The sequence below is a fragment of the Pollachius pollachius genome (assembly GCF_949987615.1).
Source record: "Pollachius pollachius genome assembly, chromosome: 1".
In the NCBI taxonomy this organism is placed as follows: domain Eukaryota; kingdom Metazoa; phylum Chordata; class Actinopteri; order Gadiformes; family Gadidae; genus Pollachius; species Pollachius pollachius.
In genome coordinates, this window is record NC_136934.1 from 39,292,134 (window position 1) to 39,316,298 (window position 24,165).

At 42.5% G+C, this 24,165-nt stretch overlaps 2 protein-coding genes and 1 long non-coding RNA gene across 4 annotated transcripts; 2 read left to right on the forward strand and 1 right to left on the reverse strand.

Moving 5' to 3' along the window:
• Positions 1-285: 285 nt before the first annotated feature.
• On the reverse strand, positions 286-3,172 carry LOC307079301. Of its 2 annotated transcripts, none has more exons than XR_013812041.1 (4): positions 3,035-3,172; positions 1,544-1,661; positions 947-1,093; positions 286-789 (listed from the first exon to the last, which is right to left on the reverse strand). It is a non-coding gene; the product is annotated as an uncharacterized lncRNA (long non-coding RNA). The 2 variants fall into 2 exon arrangements; XR_013812042.1 differs by lacking the exon at positions 3,035-3,172 and adding an exon at positions 2,026-2,150.
• A 5,798-nt stretch (positions 3,173-8,970) lies between these two features.
• On the forward strand, positions 8,971-18,817 carry rnf144b (ring finger protein 144B). The gene is made up of 8 exons (XM_079734011.1): positions 8,971-9,328; positions 11,533-11,857; positions 14,040-14,144; positions 14,980-15,040; positions 15,646-15,865; positions 15,972-16,116; positions 16,505-16,594; positions 17,474-18,817. The coding sequence occupies exons 2-8, from the start codon at positions 11,648-11,650 to the stop codon at positions 17,675-17,677; spliced, it is 1,035 nt and encodes a 344-aa protein (XP_079590137.1). The 5' UTR covers positions 8,971-9,328; positions 11,533-11,647; the 3' UTR covers positions 17,678-18,817.
• A 281-nt stretch (positions 18,818-19,098) lies between these two features.
• LOC307087923 (uncharacterized protein) lies at positions 19,099-23,501 on the forward strand (the record flags this gene model as incomplete). The annotated part of the gene is made up of 14 exons (XM_079753616.1): positions 19,099-19,126; positions 19,379-19,455; positions 19,556-19,628; positions 19,769-19,881; positions 19,996-20,021; positions 20,499-20,636; positions 20,836-20,945; positions 21,042-21,137; positions 21,249-21,332; positions 21,444-21,570; positions 21,884-21,989; positions 22,599-22,781; positions 23,177-23,251; positions 23,365-23,501. The coding sequence occupies 14 exons, from the start codon at positions 19,099-19,101 to the stop codon at positions 23,446-23,448; spliced, it is 1,320 nt and encodes a 439-aa protein (XP_079609742.1). The 3' UTR covers positions 23,449-23,501.
• Positions 23,502-24,165: the final 664 nt, after the last annotated feature.

Sequence of the window (24,165 nt, forward strand, 5' to 3'; positions counted from 1 at the left end):
TGAGAGAATAAGAGTGGGTGCGCTCCCAGGACTATAAAACCTTTATAAACTGTCAATGTGACGGTTGGGAAGACTCTGGATGATGATGGAAGCTGGTGGAAGACATCATGCATGTGAGGTTCCTTTGAGCTGTAACTCACTGCGGACAATTCTATTCAAGATGACCAAGTCAATAAACTATGTGATGCAATACCTGAAAAGTGTAAACCAGTATTTCAGGCTTGTTTTTTTGCGGGGGGAATACCACACATTCATAAAGAAGAAGTAGCAATCACAAAAACAAACTGATAAAAAATGATAATTTAATTAAATTGAACACATTTCATTACAGCAACAACGATATGAGTTTTCATTAAATGTCACCTTGAATATCAAGAACAGCTTCTGTCTAGACTGAATTGAACATTTCAGGCAATGTCGGAACTACCAAGTATCCTTCATTACCTTTACATTGGATAGTTGACCATAGGCCATACATTTTTACATTTTAATGCATTTACGTTAACTTGTTTTCCTTTTTCAATTGTATTTCCCTTCATGTTATTACCACATGGGGGTGATTGCATGTCATATAATGACAATATAGAGAGCTATATTTTCAACATGCAAGCAGCGTTAGTCCAATTCACTGCATTCGTCAGTGTGTCTGTGTCACGTTCATGTAGTTGCTGTCTCCTATGATGACATAGTTCAGGTGGGAGCTATTGACGTTGATTGTGGCCGGTGGGGGAAGAAGAGTAGGCTCTGCTGCCACTGGGTGGCCATGGAAGCAGCTACACCTCTTTTCCGCTAAAAAACATTTAAATAAAAAGGATAAACGACTTGGTCGACTGGTCAAAACACATAAACTACAGAATAGTCATCAGAGTCCTGTCTAATGGTCTAAGGTCAAAAAATAAGTAAATACAATAAAACACAAATATTTGTGAAATAAAGTGTTACATACCATAGACATGGGGTGAATAGCCCCACATTAGAGGTTGTTTTTCCACTACTTCGGGTGGTAGGTTTCCGTTCCCAATAGCACAGTCTACCAAGGTAGAGTTACTGATGTTTATGATCAATGTGGTGGCTGGCGGGTGCAGGAAATGTGCTGTGACGTAGACACAGCGAGAAGAATAGAGAACCATGAGAATGGGAAGTGGTCTGTCTCATTTATTGACAGCTGCACGCAGTGCTTTAGCAAATCAGCTTCCGAGATATATAATTGTCGTTCATTATGATTTCCAATACATGGAAGCAAAAAGAGAACCGGTTTTAAATTGGATTTGTAAGTCATATTATTTACAGTCAATTACTTGTGAAAATGTTTTCTTAATGGACATTAGTGTATTGTCAAATATTTGTATTTGTATATAATAATACCCTACTAAAAAATGACTTTCCCTGTATTCATTTATGTATTTATCTATCCCAGACTAGATATACATGTCCTTTGTATTTAAATAAATCGTAAAGCCCACTAATTCAACTTTCTATTTGTGAAGAGCAAGGCATTGAGTAAGTAACAGACAGATCACATTGTCATTTACCCCAACATTACCTCTTTCAAACGGTAAGGGTAAACACATTCCTAGAGAATTGTAGAGAAGCTGGCAGGTCTGTCTTCCTTTCCGAAGAGCCATATCAAGGAGATAGTACACGTGCTGCATTTCGGGATCCTGAGACAACACAACAAAATAATGATATTAATAATAACACGTGTAATAAGCTTGTATGTGCTTTCAGCACAGTATACAACACACACATCCAATATCATTCATCACCAAGCGATACATAGCCGCGGTAGCCCACGACTGTTTGATTTGTTGGAGAGAATACCATTCTGTGAGACATAGCGACCAACAATACAGAAACCCCTGATTTGTATTTATATCCTTGTGACTTAATATGTGTTGAGATAGCTTATTCTCTCCCTCACTACATGGTCAAAGACTGACAGCTCAAATAGGAGTAAAGGCTAGTGAAAAGTTTAAACAACTAGATATATAGGCAACACAACAAATAGTAGCTTGCACACATTACCTGGTAAAGCGGTACTTCCTTTTTCATTTTTTGAGAACTATATTTTGAGAAGCATGTAGTCACAAACGTGGAAGAAGTTTCGCCGTGCAGAAGTGGATCAGCCTGAATCATATGATAAGACTACCGGGTGGAGCTTTATACCAGAGCTATTTAATACCCCACCTACACCTGTCCGGTTAACCTCGTCCCAGCCGTCTCGTCTCTTTTTTATCAAGAGAGAGGGAGGGACTTTCAGTAACATGGGCTCTGCGCTGAGAGGTGAGAGAGGCGCCAAACCCATTCTATTACGCTAAATGTGGACCTCCTAGCGTTTGGGGATCCAATGGCACGAATTGTAGTTCAATATGGAATACTTTCAAGCGGTTTAAATCGGAGTGCAGTGCTAAAAGAAACCTACAAAATTGTCCTATGCATGTGTTGAAGCCGTGTGTTATGGGTTAGCCATGTTTTAGCACTTTGAGGTCATTAAGTTGATGTAAAGTGCGTTATAAATAAAATGTATTATTATTATGTGTTGACAACAGATGCACTGAAACGCCTTGCGTGAAAAATCAATGTGAGACATTGCTTCCTTGGAAAGCACTAAAGGAAACACAGGCGCAGGGCAGACCCGAATAAACGGGCACGTATGTCTGGTCGAATATACACAGGATACTATGAATGGTTTTGATGTTAAATACCAACGACAATATGGGCAACCTGACAACCTTTCAACCAGCAGTCAGTAGAAGAAGACGGGAGCCAATGGCACAACAACAGCAGGGATTCTCTGTTCAGTAGACCTTTATCAACAGATGTGTCTGTGCCATAGTATAACCACTGCTAATAATGATATTAATAATAACACGTGTAATAAGCTTTGGCTTGCCATCCAACACATTATACGACACAGATCCAATACCGTTCATTACCAAGCGCTCTCTTCATTACCAGCTCAAAGTTAAGGCTAGTGGAAAGCTAAAAATTATATATAAAGGCTATACAAAAAATAGTAGCCTGTACACATTACCTGGTAAAGCGGTACTTCCTTTTTCATTTCTTAAGAACTCTTATTTTGAGATGCATATAGTCACAGAAGACGAAGGATCAGTCACAAGACAAAGAAGGAGATGAAGTTTTGCCGTAGTAATGCAGAAGTGGATCAGCCTGAATCATATGATAAGACTACCGGGTGGAGCTATAGGCTTTAAGCAGCCTACCCGACCTGAATCTGAACCTTTCACTAGCATGGGTTCAGCCCTGACAGACGAGGGAGGCGCTAAACCCATACTGGGAAAGAAACTGAAACAAAAAATATGCTTAAAATTTTTTAAAAAAACAACTTATAAATATGATAAAAATAATAAAATACTTGCTCACAAAACAATTTGTAATCAAACCTTTGACAATTTCCATTAGATACCGTTGTTTGCTGCATTTATTTTGTTCACTAAACCGATAAGAACGTTATTATTATTATGACAGGTGCGCGTGAACTGCGCCCCGGCCGGCGGCCGGCGTAGTGTGCAAAATGCGCGCACCCATGTATATAGTATATCTATGGCGCGCACGGCAGTGACATCGAACTTCCTCGGCAGCAACAATTAAGCATTTAGCAATGGATATCCGAAAATGGCTCAAAAAGAACACCGCAGAAGAATCAACTACATCAGACATTAACCAGAACAGGGAGGAGGATGGATCCTGTGCCCCCTGGTGGATCAAGTGTGCCACTGTCTTGGAACCTCCTACAGTCTCCACTCTCCAGCTTGTTGTTCATGAATACTGGACAGCATGGGACAGTTTAAGAAAATGGCTGCTGACAGCCTGTTGTCTACATACTAGGCTGCACAAGTTACGATTTGAATGACATTGTAAAATCATTTGTTCACACAAAGCTATGTCAACAACAGCTTATTTTATTAATGTATTAAATGTATTATGTTCATAAGAACCCATATTTGCCACTTCTGTTTTGATTGTATTTACTTACAATCTTGTGAACTTTAAGAAAGGCACTATGTATTACTGATTACTTTTTGTGAAAATAACATTACTAATTGGGTTTTATCTGTCAGCATTAAAAGCTTTTGGCAGCAGAATAAGCACTTATTGACATTAAGTGGTTCATTAAGTGTTTTTTTTGTAATTTAATTCAAAAGATGAAAGTTCCATATAATCTAGATGTATTAGACATAAAGTGATATATTTCAAGCATTATCTTGTGAATGATAATGTAAAAGTATTTTGGTTTTTAAGGTTGACATTTAGTAACTTAAATAAATACAAAGCATGTCTTCTTTTTAAGTTACAATGTGGATGACAATGTTAAATTATTTGGTCGCACAAGGCTACAGTGCTGCTTGAAAGTATGTGAACCTCTTAAGCCTTTTCCAATTTGATTTAATTTAATCATTATTAATATTTTTTATCAATACCAGTATTTTTTATATGAAATAACAGATGTGTGTTTATAAATTCCACATTTTTATTTTCCAAATATCAATTGTTAAAACAAATTATTTGCCAACTTTTTTATGTCCAAAAGATAGTGAACCCAGAGCTGCCACCAGGTGTGAGTGTGATTAGCTGTTACAAGCCGTTTTGGTATCTAGCTCTTCTGACATCACAAGTGGGCGTGTCCACCTAAATGTGTTTTGGATAGATTCAATCTACCAGCCTACCCAGTGGACTTTGCTCAAACATTGCTCATTTATCCGTCACACAACGGCTTGTAGCGGCTAATCACATTCACACCTGGTGGTATAATATGTCCCCTTTAATTTCTAGAGTATGTTGGCATGATGGTATTATGAAATTATTTCTAACGGAATGTCATTTCTGATAAAAAGTTAAGGATGGAATATATATTAATTGTCTCAATCAATGGTACTGAGAGATTATCAAATGCAACAACACATTATTTAGAAATGTGAGTTACCATACCAGGAAAATAACGACCACAGATATATATGTCCGTATTATATTGCCATGAACACACGACCAGAAAAAGATAGGTCATGTCCATAACATATTACCATGGTCATTTGTCACTGATCAATGTAAATGACATCCTCTGGTACGGTGGTTTTAGGGATAGGTATGAGTCGGAGAGTGGCAAATGTTCAACACGTTGTTTATCTAGAGATACAATGTAAACAGGTCTGCACTCTAAAGGTGGTTCATGAAGCATCTGCCGAATCCAGGTAAAAATCCAGTATATATCGTTATGGGCAGATTGCAGAGCTGTGGACTCGAGTCACATGGACTTGGACTTGACTTGGCTTTGGTGTGACTTTGACTTGGACTCGACTTGCCTTTCCCTGTCTTGACTTGGGACTCGACTCGGACTTGACTGCTAAGACTTGGGACTTGCTTGGGACTTGCCAAACAGTGACTTTGTCCCATCTCTGGCAGATTGATAAATAAGCCACGCCTACAGGGTCTGATTTAACCCGGTTAAATCTTTCTTGGTTGTGAGGAGTGTTCCCTGCCTCACAACCAAGGTGTTCCCTGCCCATTCCAATACAGGGTCTGTATTGGAATGGGCGGAATGGTAAATAAGCCATGCCTACAGGGTCTGATTTATGCTACTGTAGAAGCCACAAGTTAAAGAAGTTAACTCCTAGTTTTTAGAAAAACACATTTTATTGGCGGTTTCATTTGAAATCAATACACTACCAATAATCGTACAGTTTAACACAACGTCTTTGATTGTTGGAGCTCTCTGTTACTCGAAAGTCAAGTCGTCGATGACTTCTGCTACTGATCTTGATCGCTTACCACAGCAACCATGATTTCCCGTAGATTAATGGAGAGTTAGAGTTGTGGTTAGAGCTGTAGAGGCTCTATAGGGCACAACAGTGACCGCCCCCTTTTTGAAGAGCTCTGGTTCCGGAAGTAAATTTCCAATTAATTTTCTCCATTGACTTTTCATATAATCGTTATATCAAGAGTTTTAGGCCTGCAACCAAGCCATCATCCGCCAGGCTAGTCTTGACCGTAAAACATTTGATTCAGGTCAAAAAATGATTTGGAAAACAGAAGAAAAGGCAAAGGTACAAGAATGTGTGCATTATTTTTGCTACAGAAACGTCGAAGAAAATTAAAAAATACCAAAGTCTTGGAAAGGAAGAATCTTCAGCGTCCCAAGCTAACGAAAAAATGACAACGCACATGGAAAACCGCAAGGAGACAGGGCGTCCGAAGCTTCTTCTGACCCCTAGACGACCAACCACCATAGCAACATGGACCGTGAGGACGATGTATGCAGGAGGAAAGACAGCAGTGATAGCGGAGGAGATGATGAGGTACAATCAATCTCTCCTTGGTCTGGGTGAAACCAGATGGCTTCAGACAGGGCAGGCCAAGCTGGCGAGCGGAGAGTCCATACTGTTCTCTGGGCACCCAGATGACTCTGCATCACATACAGAGGGAGTAACATTCATGCTTTTCAAAGAAGCACAGAGGGCCCTTATCAGCTGGGAACCCATCAACTCAAGGTTCATCACAGCCAGAATCCATACTACACACAAGAAAATAAACCTTGAGGTAGTACAATGCTACGCCCCCACCAATGACGCAGCCGATGAAACCAAGGATCACTTTTACAACCGACGATACCACATACTCCAGGCCAAGAAAGAAAAGGACATAATGATCCTGATGGGAGACATGAATGCCAAGATAGGAGGAAACAACAATGGCTGCGAACTGGTGATGGGAAGACATGGACTAGGGTCCATCAACGAAAATTGAGAACGATTTGCAGCGGCTTGTGCAGACAACAACTTGGTCATCGGTGGGTCCATTTTCCCACACAAGGACATCCATAAAGCAACTTGGGTTTCTGCTGACCATACCACAGAAAATCTGATTGACCACATCTGCATTAGGCAAAGGTTTAGGCATTCATTGCTGGATGTCAGAGTTAGAAGAGGAGCTGATGCTGGTTCTGACCATCACCTGGTTACAGCAAGGATCCAGCTGAAACTGAAACGCATGAAACCCAGACAAGGAAGAGTCAAATTCAATGTACAGCAATTTCAGGATACAGGCACATTGGAACTTCACATCGTGATGGTACCAAGTCACATTACACAACTGGTTCCACGCACTACAATTACTACAACACCAGGAAGCAGAAACCCCAAGATCACTGGAGGATACGTGGAAAGGTGTGAAAAGCATATGAACAGAGACAGATGCAGGACAAATCACCCAAACTAGAGATAACTGTTGCTTTGCTCTGGCTCATAATCAACTCATCAAAAACCAAAGTAATGCGAATCAACAACAAGAACAACACACAAATAACCATGGATCAAATCCAGCTAGAGGATGTAACCAGTTTCACATATTGGGAGTGTAATTAATATAGAAGGAGGATCGGAGGAGGATGCCTAAGCCAGAATTGGGAAAGCGAGGACAACATTTAACATCTTAAATAAAATCTGGAAAACAAAAAAACATATCACTCGAGACCAAACTAAAAATCTTCAACTCAAATGTCAAATCCACTCTACTTTACGGATCAGAAACCTGGGAGACAACCACCAACATACTCAACAAACTACAGACATTCAGCAATCGCTGTCTATGACGCCTCCTGGGAATCTACTGGCCCAACACCATCTGAAATGCCCACCTGTGGGAACTCACCAAACAAGAACCAATAGAGACCCAAATCAAGAGGAGAAAATGGAAATGGATAGGCCACACACTAAAAAAAAATTAATCAATTACAAAGCAGGCCCTAACATGTAACCCACAAGGCAAGAGAAAGAGGGGAAGGCCTAGAGCCACCTGGAGAAGAACCACAGAGCAGGGGATGAAGACGAAAGGGCTGACATGGCAACAACTGTATCGGAAGGCACAAGACCGAAGAGGATGGGGGGGGTTCATCAAAGGCCTATGTTCCCTAGGGAGCTTAAAGGCCTAACTAAACTTGACTCTATGTTCCCTAGGGAGCTTAAAGGCCTAACTAAACTTGACTCTTATAACCTTTGTCATCACTATATTGTTTATATTGTCAATACAAGTTTTGTTATATATTCTGTGTGTGTGTGTGTGTGTGTGTGTGTGTGTGTGTGTGCGTGTGTGTGTGTGTGTGTGTGTATAGGGTTCCATGTAGTGTATAGCCTTGTAATCGACATAGTACGTTCCTTCGTTCCTGACTGCCATCAGCGCGGAATGCCTTCAGTCTCGAATTCCAGTTATTAGGTATTCATTCAACATAATGTATTCCTGGCTTTTATACTACCGAAATTACTAAAAAGCAATGCTAGTGCCGTATCATATATTTTCATTTTTATTCTATATATTCATATATAGAATAAAATGTTGATATACAATATTTATATATTCTATATCAACATATTTTTAAACATGTAAAGGTCATTTCCTCTACTACTTTCCCCTTCCAACACATGCACAACAAATTACAAGAAAAAAACAAAACAAGAAAGATGCAAACAACACTGAGCCAGACACGTTTGACCAGTTGTATAACCTAGAACCATAGCCTATCTTTTGATCACAACAATATCAAATAGGTTACATGTGTGAAATATGTTTATTTTTATTTTTCACCTTTTTTCTTCATTCTTATTATTCATCTGCAGTTGACCAGCCTTGGTGGTTGTACTACAGCAGTATCCGATTCAGACAGGGAATCCGACTGTTGCTCAAACATGGAGAGTTCGATCCCTCAAAATGTGTAGCCCACATGCAGTGCTTTGTTTTGACGGTGTCCTCCCCGCATGTGAACTGGGGGGCGGGGCCGACAGGGCATGAGTTATATTATTTGCATATTGGCATATCGATACCTCCTTGCGTTTATGAGGAAAGAAAATCACAAATTGTTGTTCAATGTATTATACTTTCAAGCGGTTTAATTCGGAGTGCACTGGTAAAAGAGAAGTACAAAAATGTCCTATCCATGTGTTGGCGCCATGTGTTGAAGATTCACTGAAACGACGCAGGGGGGCAGTAAGGAGGCTATTGCGTGAGAAATCAATGCGAGACATTGCTTCCTGGGAGAGCACTGAAGGCAACCACAGGCGCAGAGCAGACCTGAATAAACAGGCACGTATGTGTGTTCAAATATACACAGGCAACGAATGGTTTTGATCTTACATACCAACGACAATATGGGCAATTTGACAACCTTTCAACCAGCAAGAAGAAAGACGGGAGCCAACGGCATAGCGCAGCAACAGCAGGGATTCTCTGTACAGTATACCTTTATCAACAGATGTGTCCGTGTCATAGTATAAGCACTGCGGCTGTGCAACCGGGAAGAGCTACACACAGTGCAACCAAGGTAGGTTTTGTCTTCTATGCTACTTTAATGTGTCATTGCCTCCTCACATATGCAATTTAATCCCAATGTCGGGTTTCCCTTGGGGTTTGAAGCGTTTTGTGTATGCGCCACTTCATTTTCTGACCTAGCCCTACGTCTATGCAACCTTGAGGATGCAGACGTGTCTGGTTTCGATCAACATCACTTTGCTACAATAAACACTAGTCCTGTCTGCGGGCTGGTATTTGATTGGGTGTAATATATTCCTGATTGTGAAAGTAAATTGATTTGAGGGGCACGTAAACTCATAGTCACAGAAATCCTAAAGACACACAAGTGCTGTTTGTTCTCTTCCAGCACCGTATGTCTAGCCGTTTTTATGCAGTAAACAGCAGCAGCAGAAGCCTTCACTGCGTTGTTCTGGTTCCGCGTGTCTTCCCTGGGTGATTGACATGCTTCTTCCCTGCGTGTTTGGCGCATGTCTTCCCTGCGTGTTGTCAGGTGTTTTCCGTTTGATAGAAGCGGGTGCTGGGGGTCAACAACAGTTTTATTAGAAGGCGATCGTGATCGTTGAACGGCTGGTAACAAAGCAGACCAGTGTCAAGGGGTAGCACCACTAACTGGGTCAGCTACCTCGACGGATAGATTCGAGGTAGATTTGCGGAAATGATTTTAATTGTTTATCATCGTAGCCCTCGCTTATGACAGGGGCAGGATAGCACGGTTGGATATTTGGGGACATACATTCATACACAGGATTTCCAAAATCTATGTAGGGAGGGCTATGACCGGGCCCAAGAGAAACATCGTACGCTATTTGGCTACTTGTAAAGTGGGTTTGTACATGTTTTTGTAAACACATATTTGTCTCGTATGTGCCATCAAGAATCAATAACGCACAATTGATGAGCACTCAATGTAAATTTAGGACAGAGTTGTCTATATCGATTAAAAGTTGCCTGCAACCTTTAAACAACGCAATGGAAAACTATCCTGCGTGTGTGACAATCTGTGATGCAGCATGTCTGAGCCAGTCAGGGAAAAACACACTGGAATGTCAGTCCTAGGCGATCCTGTTTTATATGGAACCCACTGTTTCCTTCAATACTAATCCTTTCCAATCCCAGATTATGGTTTCATAATTTCTCATGCCTTCAGGGATTGGATAGAACCAAAGAGAGGATCATATTCGGTTGACCTCCCACCCAGGAGCCCTTTGACACCAGATCAGGCCAGATACATCCTCTATTCACCTGGCACACGTGGATGTCTTGCTGTTGAATTCTACAGAGACAGACCGACCACAGCTCCAATATGGAAATGATTCCATTGTGTTGACTAATGTTGACTTTGTAAACAAAAGTGGTTGCACTTTGCCACAAGGAGCAATGGGGGTATACAAGCTACAGCTAGATTAGATCCTTGTGATAGGCCCGGTTTATTTTCATAATGGCTTTTCCTGTTCCAGTAGTGAAAGAACTCAAGTGTAGCAAGCAGCCACCTTTTAGAGCAATTGGGAAGCTGATACAGAAACAAAGACAGAATGTAGTCGCTCAAGCCTGACTACTCTATTTGGTCAACTGGTGCCATCGTATTAATATACAACCTGGGCTCTTTGTTTTGTCATTTTGGATTACTAAGAGACGTCATTTTGAGCTGAGCAATGGCCCGGCTCTGCAGACTTGTTAAATACCGTCATATGCTGCCTTGGGGAGGCGTCATATGCTGTCTTTTATTTTTAAAGAAAAAGTGAGGTGAACCTTGAGCCTTAATGGCTCTTACCTGGTGAACCACCAGAACGTCCCATTAGTGTATTTTTCTTACGGCGATATAAGCAGAACAAAATCCATATTTCCGCTATAAATAACAAATAATATAACCTTTTGACTTCATCGGCCACACCTTTGGTCCACAGAGATTCAGACCGGGAAGAGAGCAGGTTCATTATAATGCGACTCATTATGTCGCGAGTCTGTTTCGCTTTGGAAACTGACTGCGTCACCAGGAGCTGTGTGACTGACTGGGGTCCTGTGACTAAGACGGAAGGATTCCAGTCAAATGGAAACCGTGCCTGGAAGATAATTGTTAGTATTTTGCTTGTTGGTAATTTGTCTCTATTTGTTGATGGTTGTTATGAATGGTGTTGCAGCTACTGTTTCAGTTCCTTCTATTTAGAGAACAGATCACATGTACACACTTAAAAATGCATGACTTTCTCCTCTCAGGAACATGGAGGCCCTCGCCACCCTTGACCTCCAGCAGAGGGGCTGATATCGACCCCCACAACCGGCACCGGGCTGAACTGACCGACCTCCCCCTCGCCCCACCACCACCACCACCATGTCTGCCGGGAGTCCCGCCGCGGCCCAGCCAGCCACAGGGGACTCCAGCCTAGTCACAGCCGAGGCCGGAGGGACGCCCCCGCAGTCAAGCCCCAGTAGCACGCCCCCCCGGCCCAGCCCCGGCGTCCACTGCAAGCTGTGCCTTAGCGAGCAGCCCCCGGCGGCCACCCACAGACTGGACGCCTGCAGCTGTATCTTCTGCACCGCCGTACGTACAAACGCCATATCACACCCTACTGCCTACTGTGGCGGGATCCTAGGGTTTCTGGAGAAACCCTGGTCACTGGCTGGAAATACCCCTGTTTAGAGGCTGGACCCAGGCGAGTCCTATCTGATGTTTCGTCTAGAAATGTCATTCAAGCATACTGGGTTTTGTTCTTCTCTAATGGTTGGATAAGAGCCTGGGGCTCTTTGGTAACACTATAACTATTTCATGAACATTCCAGTATGAAGTCTTATCCCTATGGTAGAGATGAGGTCTATATGTTGTATTACCTGTCTAGCTTGTTTGTTGGGTTTGACTACATAAGCAAGGGTGGTAAAGCACAAGAGAAAACATGGATGACTTTAGTCCAAGCCCGTAAATAAGCCCCAAGACTTATTTACTTTAATGATTTAATTTCAGAAAGATTACCTTACAGAGTCTTATGAGGAAGAAAAAGGAGAAAGGGGGGCTATCTGCTCTGGAAGGGAGCTTTAACCCAAGAAAAAAAGCGCTTGTTATCAATGCAAACTTGTTTTCCCTCGATTCCCCACCTTTTATCTGGGACATTGTGTGGGTGTATTGCCAATACAGTAGATCACTATATCCCTCATGCATGTGCATTCAACAATGATTTCATTCTTTGTTACAGGATCATAACATGCCATGTATTTGAACCATGTTCAAGACCATTAGACGAGAAACAAATATTTTTTATCATCAAAATAAGAAGAATTTGCCTATTAATTCTAGGGTTGGCTCTGCCAAGGCCTTGGTGTTGTTATTGGTTGTAACAAGCTCTTCCGTTATGGGGGGAAGATTTTTTTCTCAGCGTCAGCAGTGGAAAGTGTTACACCTAGGCGTTGCCTGATGTGCAAAATTTTACACTTTAGGCTTCCTTTAGGTAGCCTGTGTAGTGACCTCTCTTCCGCTGGCGCAGTGCTAGTACCCACAGGCGTAGTGCTAGTACCCACAGGTGTAGGTGGTGCTGCTGGTGCATACTCTACTTTACCCTCTCCCATGCCCCTAGCCCACCATCAAACCTACTTTACCATACTGTATTTCTCTTTCACCCAACTTATCCTCATGTCATGGGCTCTACTCTGCCCTACTGTACAATACCGTACCCTTCTACCCCCTCTCCTCTAAAACCTCCATCTGACGCATCCCTTTTCTGCATTATACACACCAACAGCCCCATCAGGATGACTTGAGTACCCCTTCAACAACACCAAACTATAGATGTCTTGTGAACTGATATTATGCCATTATTATGTAAGCGTCATTATTAATATTGTCAGGGCCTTGGTGTTTAAAAGGGGGGATGCTCAGGCATACATCTATATCTGACTTAATTTTATTCATCAGCAATATAAATAATGTCATACAAATGTGAAAGAATATTGCTTGGTAAATTTCCGGCTGCTAAATTGTTGCTTTTGTGCACGTTCCACTTAGGGTAGGTGACATGGGTACTTGTTTTCTGTAGCCTACTCCACTCTATCATATTATACTCTTTCCTACACCTCCCCTTAATCTACTCTATTCTATCATACAATCTATGCAAAGTGTAAAACCTGGATTTCAGCCCAAAATGCCCTGTCATACAATGTTGCTTTGTTCACCTGATGCCCATGCCTTGTTCAATAACATCTGAACCACAATGTTGGTAGTCTTTCCCCAAGTACGAGGGCACAACCACCCAGAGCATCGTAGGCATGCAAGAATTGAAACTAAACATCTTATTTTCATCAATATTTCTATTGTTTAGGAAGCTGGTGGTCACATACACAGGAGGTCAGAGGATTTATGAGGTGCTGCTTGTTCACATTTTTGTGGGTTTGTTTTTCTTCTGAGTGATGATAACAGGAAAACCCATGTATTTGATATGACATCAACACTTGAATCATTGTATTAAACCTTTTCCAGTGACTCTGATGACTGTAGCAATTCAAAATCTGGGCTGTTGAGTTCCTGAAAACTGTCCCTTCTTTTGCAACATCCAACTTTCTGTCATGACCGCAGCTCGAGACGGTCAAATGTATTACACAACAGATCATCAGATTGCTGGGCTTGACAGTCTGAAGCACGCGCACACACGCACAGACACACACACACACACACACACACACACACACACAAACACCATCCCCCTAATGCCGCTGTTGTTTCCTATGTGCCGGTCCAGTGTCTGCAGCAGTATGTAGGGCTGGCCGTTATGGAAGGCGGGGGCACAGCAGTCACCTGCCCAGACATGGCCTGTCACAAGACTGGAGTTCTACTGGATTCTGAGGTGAGGGCGTGCTTTAAAAACAAGCTTCTGTTGCCAGAAAACTACTACCCGGTAAGAGCACAGCTGTTATTTCCCAATAAAATCACTGGAAAGTTTTGTTGTGTGCAGACCAAGTTGCTTCTCTTCTCGCCTCATCTTTGAGGTGTGGGGAAATGAATTGTAGAGTAGTTTCACCCCCCCCCCCTTTTTTAACTTGTTTGGCGGTTACTACACCTGCAACTGTTTGACAACAAGGCAAGGAAACCCCAAAATTAATTCAAAAGGTTTGCACTGCACTACTTGAAAGTTAAACTAAAGGTTGTGGAATCTCTTGGCCTCAGAAGAGATATTTTAGAGGGGGAATACCTGCGGGTGTTTACTTGAAGCAGCGTTGCAGAGGGAAAGTCCACTGCATTTATTATGGACTGAATTTCCATTGCCTATCTCGAACCAGAGATGTCTTTTTACCAAATAAATGCATATGTAATTTCTTGACAATCAATTTACCCATAGTGGAAGCAATATTTTTATAATAGTATATTTAACATTTGGCCCTCTAAAGTCTTCACTGAACTTAGGAAAGACTATTTTTGGATAGTCTAGACTCTAGTGGATACTGGGTATTTGGCCCCCAGTGATGCCTAGCCACTACCTGCTCCTTGATGACTTGATGCATCTAAAATGTGTGGCTTTGGATAAAAGCATCTTCTAAATGACTAAATGTGGCTGACGTAGAAATTATGTTAATCAAACATTGGCTTATGCTGTTTAGCAAATAGCTTTTTTGCTACATAAAGAACACAGCTCTCTGGCCAACTTTATTACAATTATTATATTTTCTTCTTTGTGATTGCAGATCGCTAGTTTGGTCACTGGTGAACAATTGGAGCTGTACCAGCGTCTGAAGTTTGAGAGAGGTAGGTGTCGGCCTAAGAAGGATAGTGACCAATAGCGGTTTACGTCCTGTCCAACCCAGCCATCGATAGCCCTAACATTAGACCAGTGGCTGGAAGGCTGCAACATAAATGCCAAAATAATAAATCAACCATTAAGCATCTATACATGAATACTACCTCTAATAATATCTAATATTGACCTCCAGCTTGGTTGTTGTATGGTTTAAACATGGCCTTTTTCTCTGCTGAGGAATGGCATTGCATATCTGTCTACAAGTGACAGTAGCAGTGTACTTGAGGGACTGGAAAATCCTGTTGAGACTCAAATCCCTTGTGTCGACATTTCAGAATTATATTTCATTGTTTGTTTACCTCGGCTATATTGCTCTTTCCTATAGTCGAGTAATAAAACACTGTATATCCACAAACGGTTATTGTTCAGGAAGGCCATAAATCACACCTACATACGATATTGGACTTCAAATAAACAGTAAGGCATACTCGTCTATTGGCAATGGGAAAAGAGTAAAGTCCATATTTTTTGTGGGTTTTCCCGTGTTTAAAAACAACTCTGTGTGTGTGTGTGTGTGTGTGTGTGTGTGTGTGTGTGTGTGTGTGTGTCTCAGGGGTGAAGCTAGACCCCAGCAGGGCCTGGTGTCCGGTTCTGGAGTGCCAGGCCGTGTGCAGCCTGAGCCCCAGCACCACCGAGGGCGTGCCCACCTCTGTGCCCTGCCCCACCTGCCAGACCGTCTTCTGCTCCACCTGCCGGGGGCCCTGGGGGGGCCACGACCACAGCTGCTCCGAGACTGAACCCATCATGTCTGCTTCCTCCTCCCCCAAGAGCAGGTAGGTCCCCTCCCACCACAGCTACACCTTCTGTCTGTGTGTGAGTGTACTACACGGCTCCGCTGTCCGCATCGTGTAGTACTCATCCCCTCTCCGGCCCCCCCAGGGAGCGCTCCAGCAGCGACGGTGACGCGGCCATAAAGCAGTGTCCCATGTGTGACATCTACATTGAGAGGAACCAGGGCTGTGCCCAGATGTTATGCAAGAGCTGCAAGCACACCTTCTGCTGGTACTGCCTGCAGAACCTGGACGTGAGTCTCGCGCCTGCTCGTTACACTTCCACTCAACATTTTGGTCGTCCAGTTTGCAACTAATGTAATCGAGAAGCAATATTATGGTGATTTTTTTTTTGGCATGTTATAAATATGCCTTTATGATCAAGATTATTATCACTCAATCATATCACAGTATTGGCAAATGATGACTACATCATGTGGGACATGTCAGTCTAAGGTGAATTTTATTGAAACTACTCTGCTTTTACATCCAAATTCAGTGGATGTAACTGAGTTTTTTATTAACTGCGTATCACGTTACATAACAATACATCAGTTTCAGGTTGATATTAAACACCTCAAGCCAAAGTCAGACCCACTCCATCTCATCCTGGACATGTTGTCTTTTATTTTGAAACTGCAGGGTGACATCTTCCTGCGGCACTATGACAAGGGGCCATGCAGAAACAAGCTGGGCCACTCCAGGGCATCAGTCATGTGGAACAGAACACAGGTGAGACCTCCTCCCAGCATGCCTCACTGCCATGAGGCTACCGGGTTGTATTGACTGACAACAGAACAGCGTGTGATGTGGTCCCATGTCTTATATTGTTAGCTGCCTGTAGCCTTGTCCCTGTTAAGTGATTAAACCAAATCACTGAAATCTTAAGGAATGTATTTGTGGTTGCTCTAACCTGCTATATCAACTAAGGACATAGATGTAAGATAATGTATAAGTTAACATTGGCTTTTGAATTGTTTAGTGTTTTCTGTTTCAACTTCAGCATACTCTCATTTAGAGAGAGCAATTCTCTTGTGTCCTACCACACAAAAAGTGCAGTAAAACATTAAAGTAAACCCAGTCTGGAATAAGTGCTTTGGGAAGACGTCAGCTGTTGACCAAATCTGTTTTTATCGTTTCCTTGACTACGTATACTCTACTATCCTCGTAGTCCTCCTTTTTATAAGGGTTAGAGTTTGTAAGACCTCAACTGGTTTGCCAGAATACAAACTGGACCTATAAAGTGTTTGTAATCCGCTTCTCTCAAATTCCTTCGCTTTCCCACTTAAGCTTCCTCCAGGATACTCGATGAGAAAATACCTTTTGGAGGCATTGTATAAATCTTTGTGTTTATGAAAGGAGTGACCCATTTTTGTTTCTACAATTGGATAATATGATGATTTCACTCCTGCGTCTATCCAATAATCTGCAGCAATCACCGAAAGGTGTTCGCCTGCATGTGTACATTTTTATTTATAACATTTTTTCATTATGGCATTTCAGGCAGAAATGATCTTTTCGCACCTGGTTTTAGCTTCCTGTGCAAGCGTGAAACAGCGCTACATTGGGCTGATATAATCCCCTCACTTGTATGAATGTCGTCCATTGCAGGTGGTGGGGATCCTGGTGGGCGTGAGCCTCATCGCACTGGTGACGTCTCCTCTCCTGCTGCTCGTTTCTCCGTGCATCCTCTGCTGCGTCTGCAAGCCATGCGACGCGGGCCAGAGGCTGAGGAAGAGGAAGAGGAAGAAGAAACAGATGCAAGGCGAGGAGCGGGAGATGGACCTCAGCCAGGGGGACTCCTCCGCGTCATAGCAGAGCGTCTTCCTTCTGCTCGGTCGGTTGGAAGAAGGAGAGTGGGGGAAAAAGGACAAACAAACCGGGACATGATGTAGTGTTCATAAATAAATGTTGAATAGAGTTATGGATGTCGATGAGCGAAGGACTCGTGTGTTTAGCGCAGAAAGGGAAGGCTTTTTCAGCGGTTCCCTGCAAGGAGACTATCAAACTACTGTTGAACCGTTTTTGAGAAGTGCCCAGTGGAATAACAGACTTCAGGAGTCCGGAATGTGGAAGAGCATTTCTGAGCTGTGCTCCTAGTGGGTCCAGGGACAAATGCAAAGATGCCACCATTTCATCCTTGGTGTGTAAGAACGAAGCTCTTCAAACGAATTCACATGGACAGCTCGGTTTTCGTTGCTGTGAAGACACAAAAACTGGAAGCCCACTGATTAGTTTCAGTTCACGGGACTAAAGGAGGGGCTCGGTAGCTTCGCACATCATGCGATTCACGGACATCTCTTCCTGTTTCATTTGGGTTCCGATGTCACAAACGTAAAATGGATGCCATGAAAACGGAGTGGACGAGAAGGACGAGGCACCCACACGCCAAGACGACAACGCCCAGTTCAGTACACAGTCCCGACTCCCGCCTCGTGTGTGTGAAATGTCATCATGGCCAAACCAGTCGTGTTGAAGGTTCTATTTAGTGCCTCACTCTACAGTGCCTGGTATTTAGTCGTTACGTTTTTGCCTTTCATTCAATGTTCTTTTATCTTATGCAAAATGTTTAAGCGTTGTTGTTCAAAGCGAGGAACAGCAGTTAAGTTGATGCTGGGACCCATGTCCCGAAACCATGCAAAACATCCTTCCATAGTTGTGAAAAGGCAATGCTGTGCGTGTGTGTGTGTGTGTGCGCGCGCGTGCGTGTGCGCCGTGCGTTCTGTGCTGCAGAATTGCAATAGGGCTTTAATGGTGCACAGGGGTTTTCTCTGCTGTAAATATTTGTTTTCACCTGGCATGTGTCAGACCAAAGGCTCTAACAAATTGTTGTGTGTGTTATTTATGGAAATGTATGTACGGTGTCCTGTTATTGTTTCTACTTTTGTGTTGGTTTTTTTTGTCAGTTCGATTTTGTAAAGCATCATTGTAATTTAAATAAACATGTTAAACATGCATTTGCTTAATTTGTGTTCTCTATACTTGCATCAAATTTTGCGGTTCATTATCCTTCCTCTAAAAATTCCAATGAACCGACTATTACTCTGACGTAACAAATGTGCAAAGGTTGATATTGACATTCTTTCCTGATTAAGTCAGAAATTGTCTGGCACTTTGTAAACAGAATGCGCTTAGTGACACCAGGTGGCTGCGGACAGTATTGCAGCTTTGGTTTCCGAGGAAGACGATAGCTAGCACGCACAACTTCACATTACTTCGAAGTTACGCAGATTAACATGGCAACCGAAAAGGAATATTTCAAGGGTAAAAGCCTTATCCACCGATAAACTGCGACATTGTGAAAAGTCTTCCTTTTAATGTCTATCTGGGTAGGCATATTCTGCAGAAAGTCCTTTTCGCAGAGCGATTGAAATGAAAACATATGGCATTATTGGACTCTGTCCCCTCCCTTTCCTACTGTCTGTTATCCATTGCATGTTTATTGTTGAGTATTTTATACAAGTTATCCACTTTCATTGCTTTAAAATAATTTGAATATTTGACTGTCTCACGCAGGTATTTCCAAAATCCCTTACTTGCCTAGTGCTGGACCTCCTGACGTCATGTGCTTTAAGCAATACAATGCTGAAGAGGTAGGGGACATCACAGTTTATGTTAACATTGAAATATAAACACCTTACACTTATTATTGAAATGTGTCGACATACAGTGATCCTGGTTTACTCTGTTTAGGTGCTGCTGGGCAGAAAGATGGAAGACTGGTTGAGATTCTCAGTCTGTTACTGGCATACCTTCTGTGGAATTGGTATAAATACACACACACACACACACACACACACACACACACACACACACACACATTATTGCTCCATCAAGCCAAAGCATTACACCCAATCTAAAGCTTATTGAATTTAGGCGATTTGACGGTTCTCTTTTCTCCATCAGGTGCGGACCCTTTTGGTTCCCAAACCCTGCATAGACCCTGGAACCAGGGAACACCAATGGAATCCGCCCGGAATCGTCTCATCGCTGCCTTCGAGTTCTTCAACAAGCTAGGGGTAAGTCAAATGGCTACCATTGAATTTGAGTATATGAGAATGCATGGACTGCATATCCTCCTGAGTCATCATGTCATCTCATCACATGTGCTTATTGATTTTTTGTTTTGACAGGTGAAGTATTACACCTTTCATGACAGGTAAAGTAAATGATAAATCTGTTATATTTGTGGTTTTGTTTGGATTGATGCTTGGATAGCATATTTCTTATTGTCTTGGGCACTGCCTGCAGGCAAAAGCGTTCAATTGTTGCTTCCTTATTTACTTATTGTATACTGAGGATTATACCACTGTGAGCGTTCACACCTTAAATTCATCTAAAAATATCACAAACGTTTTTGTAAAGATGACAACCAAAAACCTTTTGCTTAGTTATATGTCATATTGTGATCATCATCATTATAACTACCCATATTCTTCTTCTTATTATTATTTTAATTTTTAATTTCAAGCTAACAGTTTGATTGACCGGGAGTGATCCCTCTTCATGGGTAAAATAATAGTTAATTACAATTAAAATCATTCTCCTTTTGGAAAAACGATTTATTTGATAATTCAATAGCATGGACCTTCACATTCTAGTGCCTGTGGTGAGGACCCATGTTTCCCCCCTGCAGGGACATGGCCCCCGAGGGATCCACTCTGGAGGAGAGCAACAGGAACCTGGACCAGCTGACAGACCTGGCCCTGCAGCTGCAGGCCCAGACCGGAGTCCAGGTGCTGTGGGTCACCTGCAACCTGTTTGCTCACCCGAGGTCAGCTGGGGTTGAAGACACTCACCAACTGGGGCAGTGCTGTAGTGGATTACATAGTAGTGGAGTGATACTCCTGGTCCAAATCTTAACTTTAATGCACAAAGATTTAAAATGTAGCTAGAGACGTAAAAAAAAAAGGACAGAAAATGGTCCTCTATAGGTAAAAAATTTACATTGAGCATCTGCAATTGTTTGACAGGTACATGAATGGTGCGGCCACCAACCCTGACAGTCATGTTTTGGCATATGCTGGGGCGCAGGTGAAGAAAGGCTTGGACGTTGCCAAGAAGCTGGGAGCAGAGAATTTCGGTAGATTAAGTACACAACACCTTCACACTCATTTTTCTTTGTTCTAAATTTTCAATGGAAAAATGTTATTCACTCAAACATTTTTCATAATTTCAGTATTTTGGGGAGGCCGTGAAGGCTTCTATTCCATTCTTAACACGGATGTAGCCGCTGAGCTGAAGCACATGGCCAACTTCTTCAAAATGGCTGTCAGTAAGTATGGGGAATAATCAGATCATATTCTGACCGTGAAATTGCGTAATCTTGTCATATTCATGCATTTGGGCAATGCACCTGTCTGTGCCACGGTGATTTTGTTCTCAGGGTACAAAGAAAAGATTGGACTGAAGTGTCAGTTCCTGATTGAGCCGAAGCCTAAAGAGCCTTGCAAGCACCAGTATGACTATGGTACGGCTGCTCCATATACAAAAGCAAGAAGACACATTTACTGATAGCAGCTCACACGCATTCAGAAAAAACATGGCCTTAAGCATTCTATGTTTGTTTCTTTTCACCAAGATGCCATGAGTGTCATAGGATTCCTGAAACACTATGGACTGGACGACCACTTCAAGCTCAACATTGAGCCCAACCACACCACCTTGGCGGGCCACTCTTATGAACATGACATCGTCATGGCCTCTGCGTAAGATGCCCTTTTTATTGTCCCCAAGAAATGTCTCGCCTGTACTGAATGGTTGCCCAGAAACAGTCAACAAACGCAAAATTGGTCAACTTGCCTCAAATAGACCAATGAACTTATTATATATGCTTAAGTGGTCCTCTTCCACCACATGGTATTCATTTGGTGGCAAAATAAAATCTATTTAACGTAAACCAGAGAAACAGCATGTATTTATCTTTCGTTGGGTTTTAATATGCCTACAAAAGCAATCAGCATTTTCGTTTTAACGCCCTGTTGGCTGTGTCTCTTCTCTTTCTGCTTCCATGTGGACCAGTTTTGGCATGCTGGGTTCGGTTGACTCTAATACAGGCAGCCCAGACTTGGGCTGGGACACAGACCAGTTCCCTATGGACACCAAAAACACCACACTGGTCATGAAGGTGAGACAAGGCATTAGATTAAGAGGAAAAACCCAGAGCGGTTGGATGCTGATAAGTTCACAGTGCAGTCCCGTTGTTTCAGGTGGGTAAGGCATCATTTGCTAGCCTGACATCACCAGACCGATTAGTTAATGCGTATAAGTCTGGAACCTCTCAGTTCATTTTCAACTTCAGAGGGGATGAAAAGCAGTATAACGTTTACATTTCTCAACCGATTTAAATTCTTCTTGTTTATTCAAGGGTTTATGGTCGATGTGTATAAGAAATTTAAAAAAGCATATAAAATATATTTTTTTAATATAAAATATATGTCATATGATTTAATGTGAATACACAACTTATTGAAATCAGTTGAGAAATGTAAACGCCATACTTTCATCCAAAAGAAACGCAGCTCCATTCCCTGTTTTTGGTTACCGGCCAGTCTGGGCTGGCACATCGCCTGTCCAACGTGGCGGCGACGTTGACGTATGCTCCAACGGCCGATGCGTGTCTAATATGTCGATGCATTAAAGTAGCAGACCTCTAATTAGTGTAATGAGCGATCCCTGTGCTTGTCTTGTGATGAGACCTCTGTGAAAAGGGTCTCTTGCTCTCCCTGGGGTCCAGGCGATCATTGAACAAGGCGGCCTGCAACCCGGAGGGCTCAACTTTGACGCCAAGGTGCGGCGAGAGTCCACGGACTTGGAGGACCTGTTCATCGCTCACATTGGTGCCATGGACGCCTTCGCCAGGGGCCTGCGCAATGCTGTGCGCCTCACGGAGGAAGGCCTCCTCCCTGGCATGGTGAAGGTACGAAGGCCACTGATGTTGTCCTCCCGTTACCTTAGTAACGTGAGGACAGGATTTAAACATGTTATAACCATTACATATCACAAAATTATGACTCCGAAATTTCTTGTCCTGTAAATGTCAACAAGTTTATGAATAGTTTATTAAGTTCATTAAGTTCATTAATATACATCTCAATGTCAGCAGTTCAGTCTTGGAAAGACTCAGGATTGTCGGGGCATGTTCTGAATATACTGAATTTGCCTGTCTTTCCAGGACCGAGTTTATTAGCTGACTTTGAGATGTATATACCTAGTAGTATATTACAATTATAGCCAATTATGGATTTCTGTTGCCCGTGACTTATGTTATGTCATCCACCGCTAAAGAGATAATGCTAACGTGATGCTCCACAGGAGCGCTACTCCAGCTTCGCCCAGGGCCTCGGACAGAGAGTGGAGGAGGGCACTGCCACTCTAGAGGACATGGAGGTGAGGGGCGGGCCCTGAGGTCCTCTGTGAACCCATTACCCCCTGTACAACATTACTATATTGATCATCCCAGAACTAATGCTACTTATCGTGTTGTGTTTTCTTATCACCAGGCTTACATCAAACAGAACGGGGAACCAAAAGTCATATCTGGGAAGCAAGAAAAATATGAATCAATCTTTAACCAGTATATTTAATATTGGTATTATACTGTTTGAAAACTGGACATATATTCCAGTATAAAGTATTCAGTGGACAATTGCCATTTTGTGTCCCGTTTTATGCAGTTGACTTAACCATGGATTATGCTATAGTATTTCTTTCACTTGGTAATCGCAGAATGATTGTTTAGCCTGGTAGGCTAGATGCAGGATATGGTGCACACTTACACAGTGGATGTCAACTGGGGGGCTGGGTTGAGCCCAGTTACACATATTGTTCTTAGCATTCCCCACTGCATTGCAGGAATAAAGAGACGACGAAACCAACTGAAATACTGCTTAACATCGCACAGAACAGTGTTACATATCATGTATATTAGTCCTACATATACATTTGTTAATCGTTTTTTACGTTTTCAAATGGACGTAATACATTGATAATAAAAGATAAGACATGCTGTCGAACTGACAAAAGTATAATTTGCTCACATTAAATATAAGTAAGACAAAAAGGCTAAACTTGAGAAGTTATTCATGTTACATCATGGCAAAGTGTCGTTTCACTGTATGAAACCTGCACTTTGACGGTGACGTCACATCATACTACTAGCCGGCCCGCCAGCTGTCCAATCAGTGGCCGGGGGTTTTCCCGCTGCCAATAGCGCCGTCCTATCCGAGGATAGCGTGAGCTCTGCTCACTAACACATCGTCTGTAATTGGACGGTGAGTGTGTGGAGAAGGTGGGAGAATCAA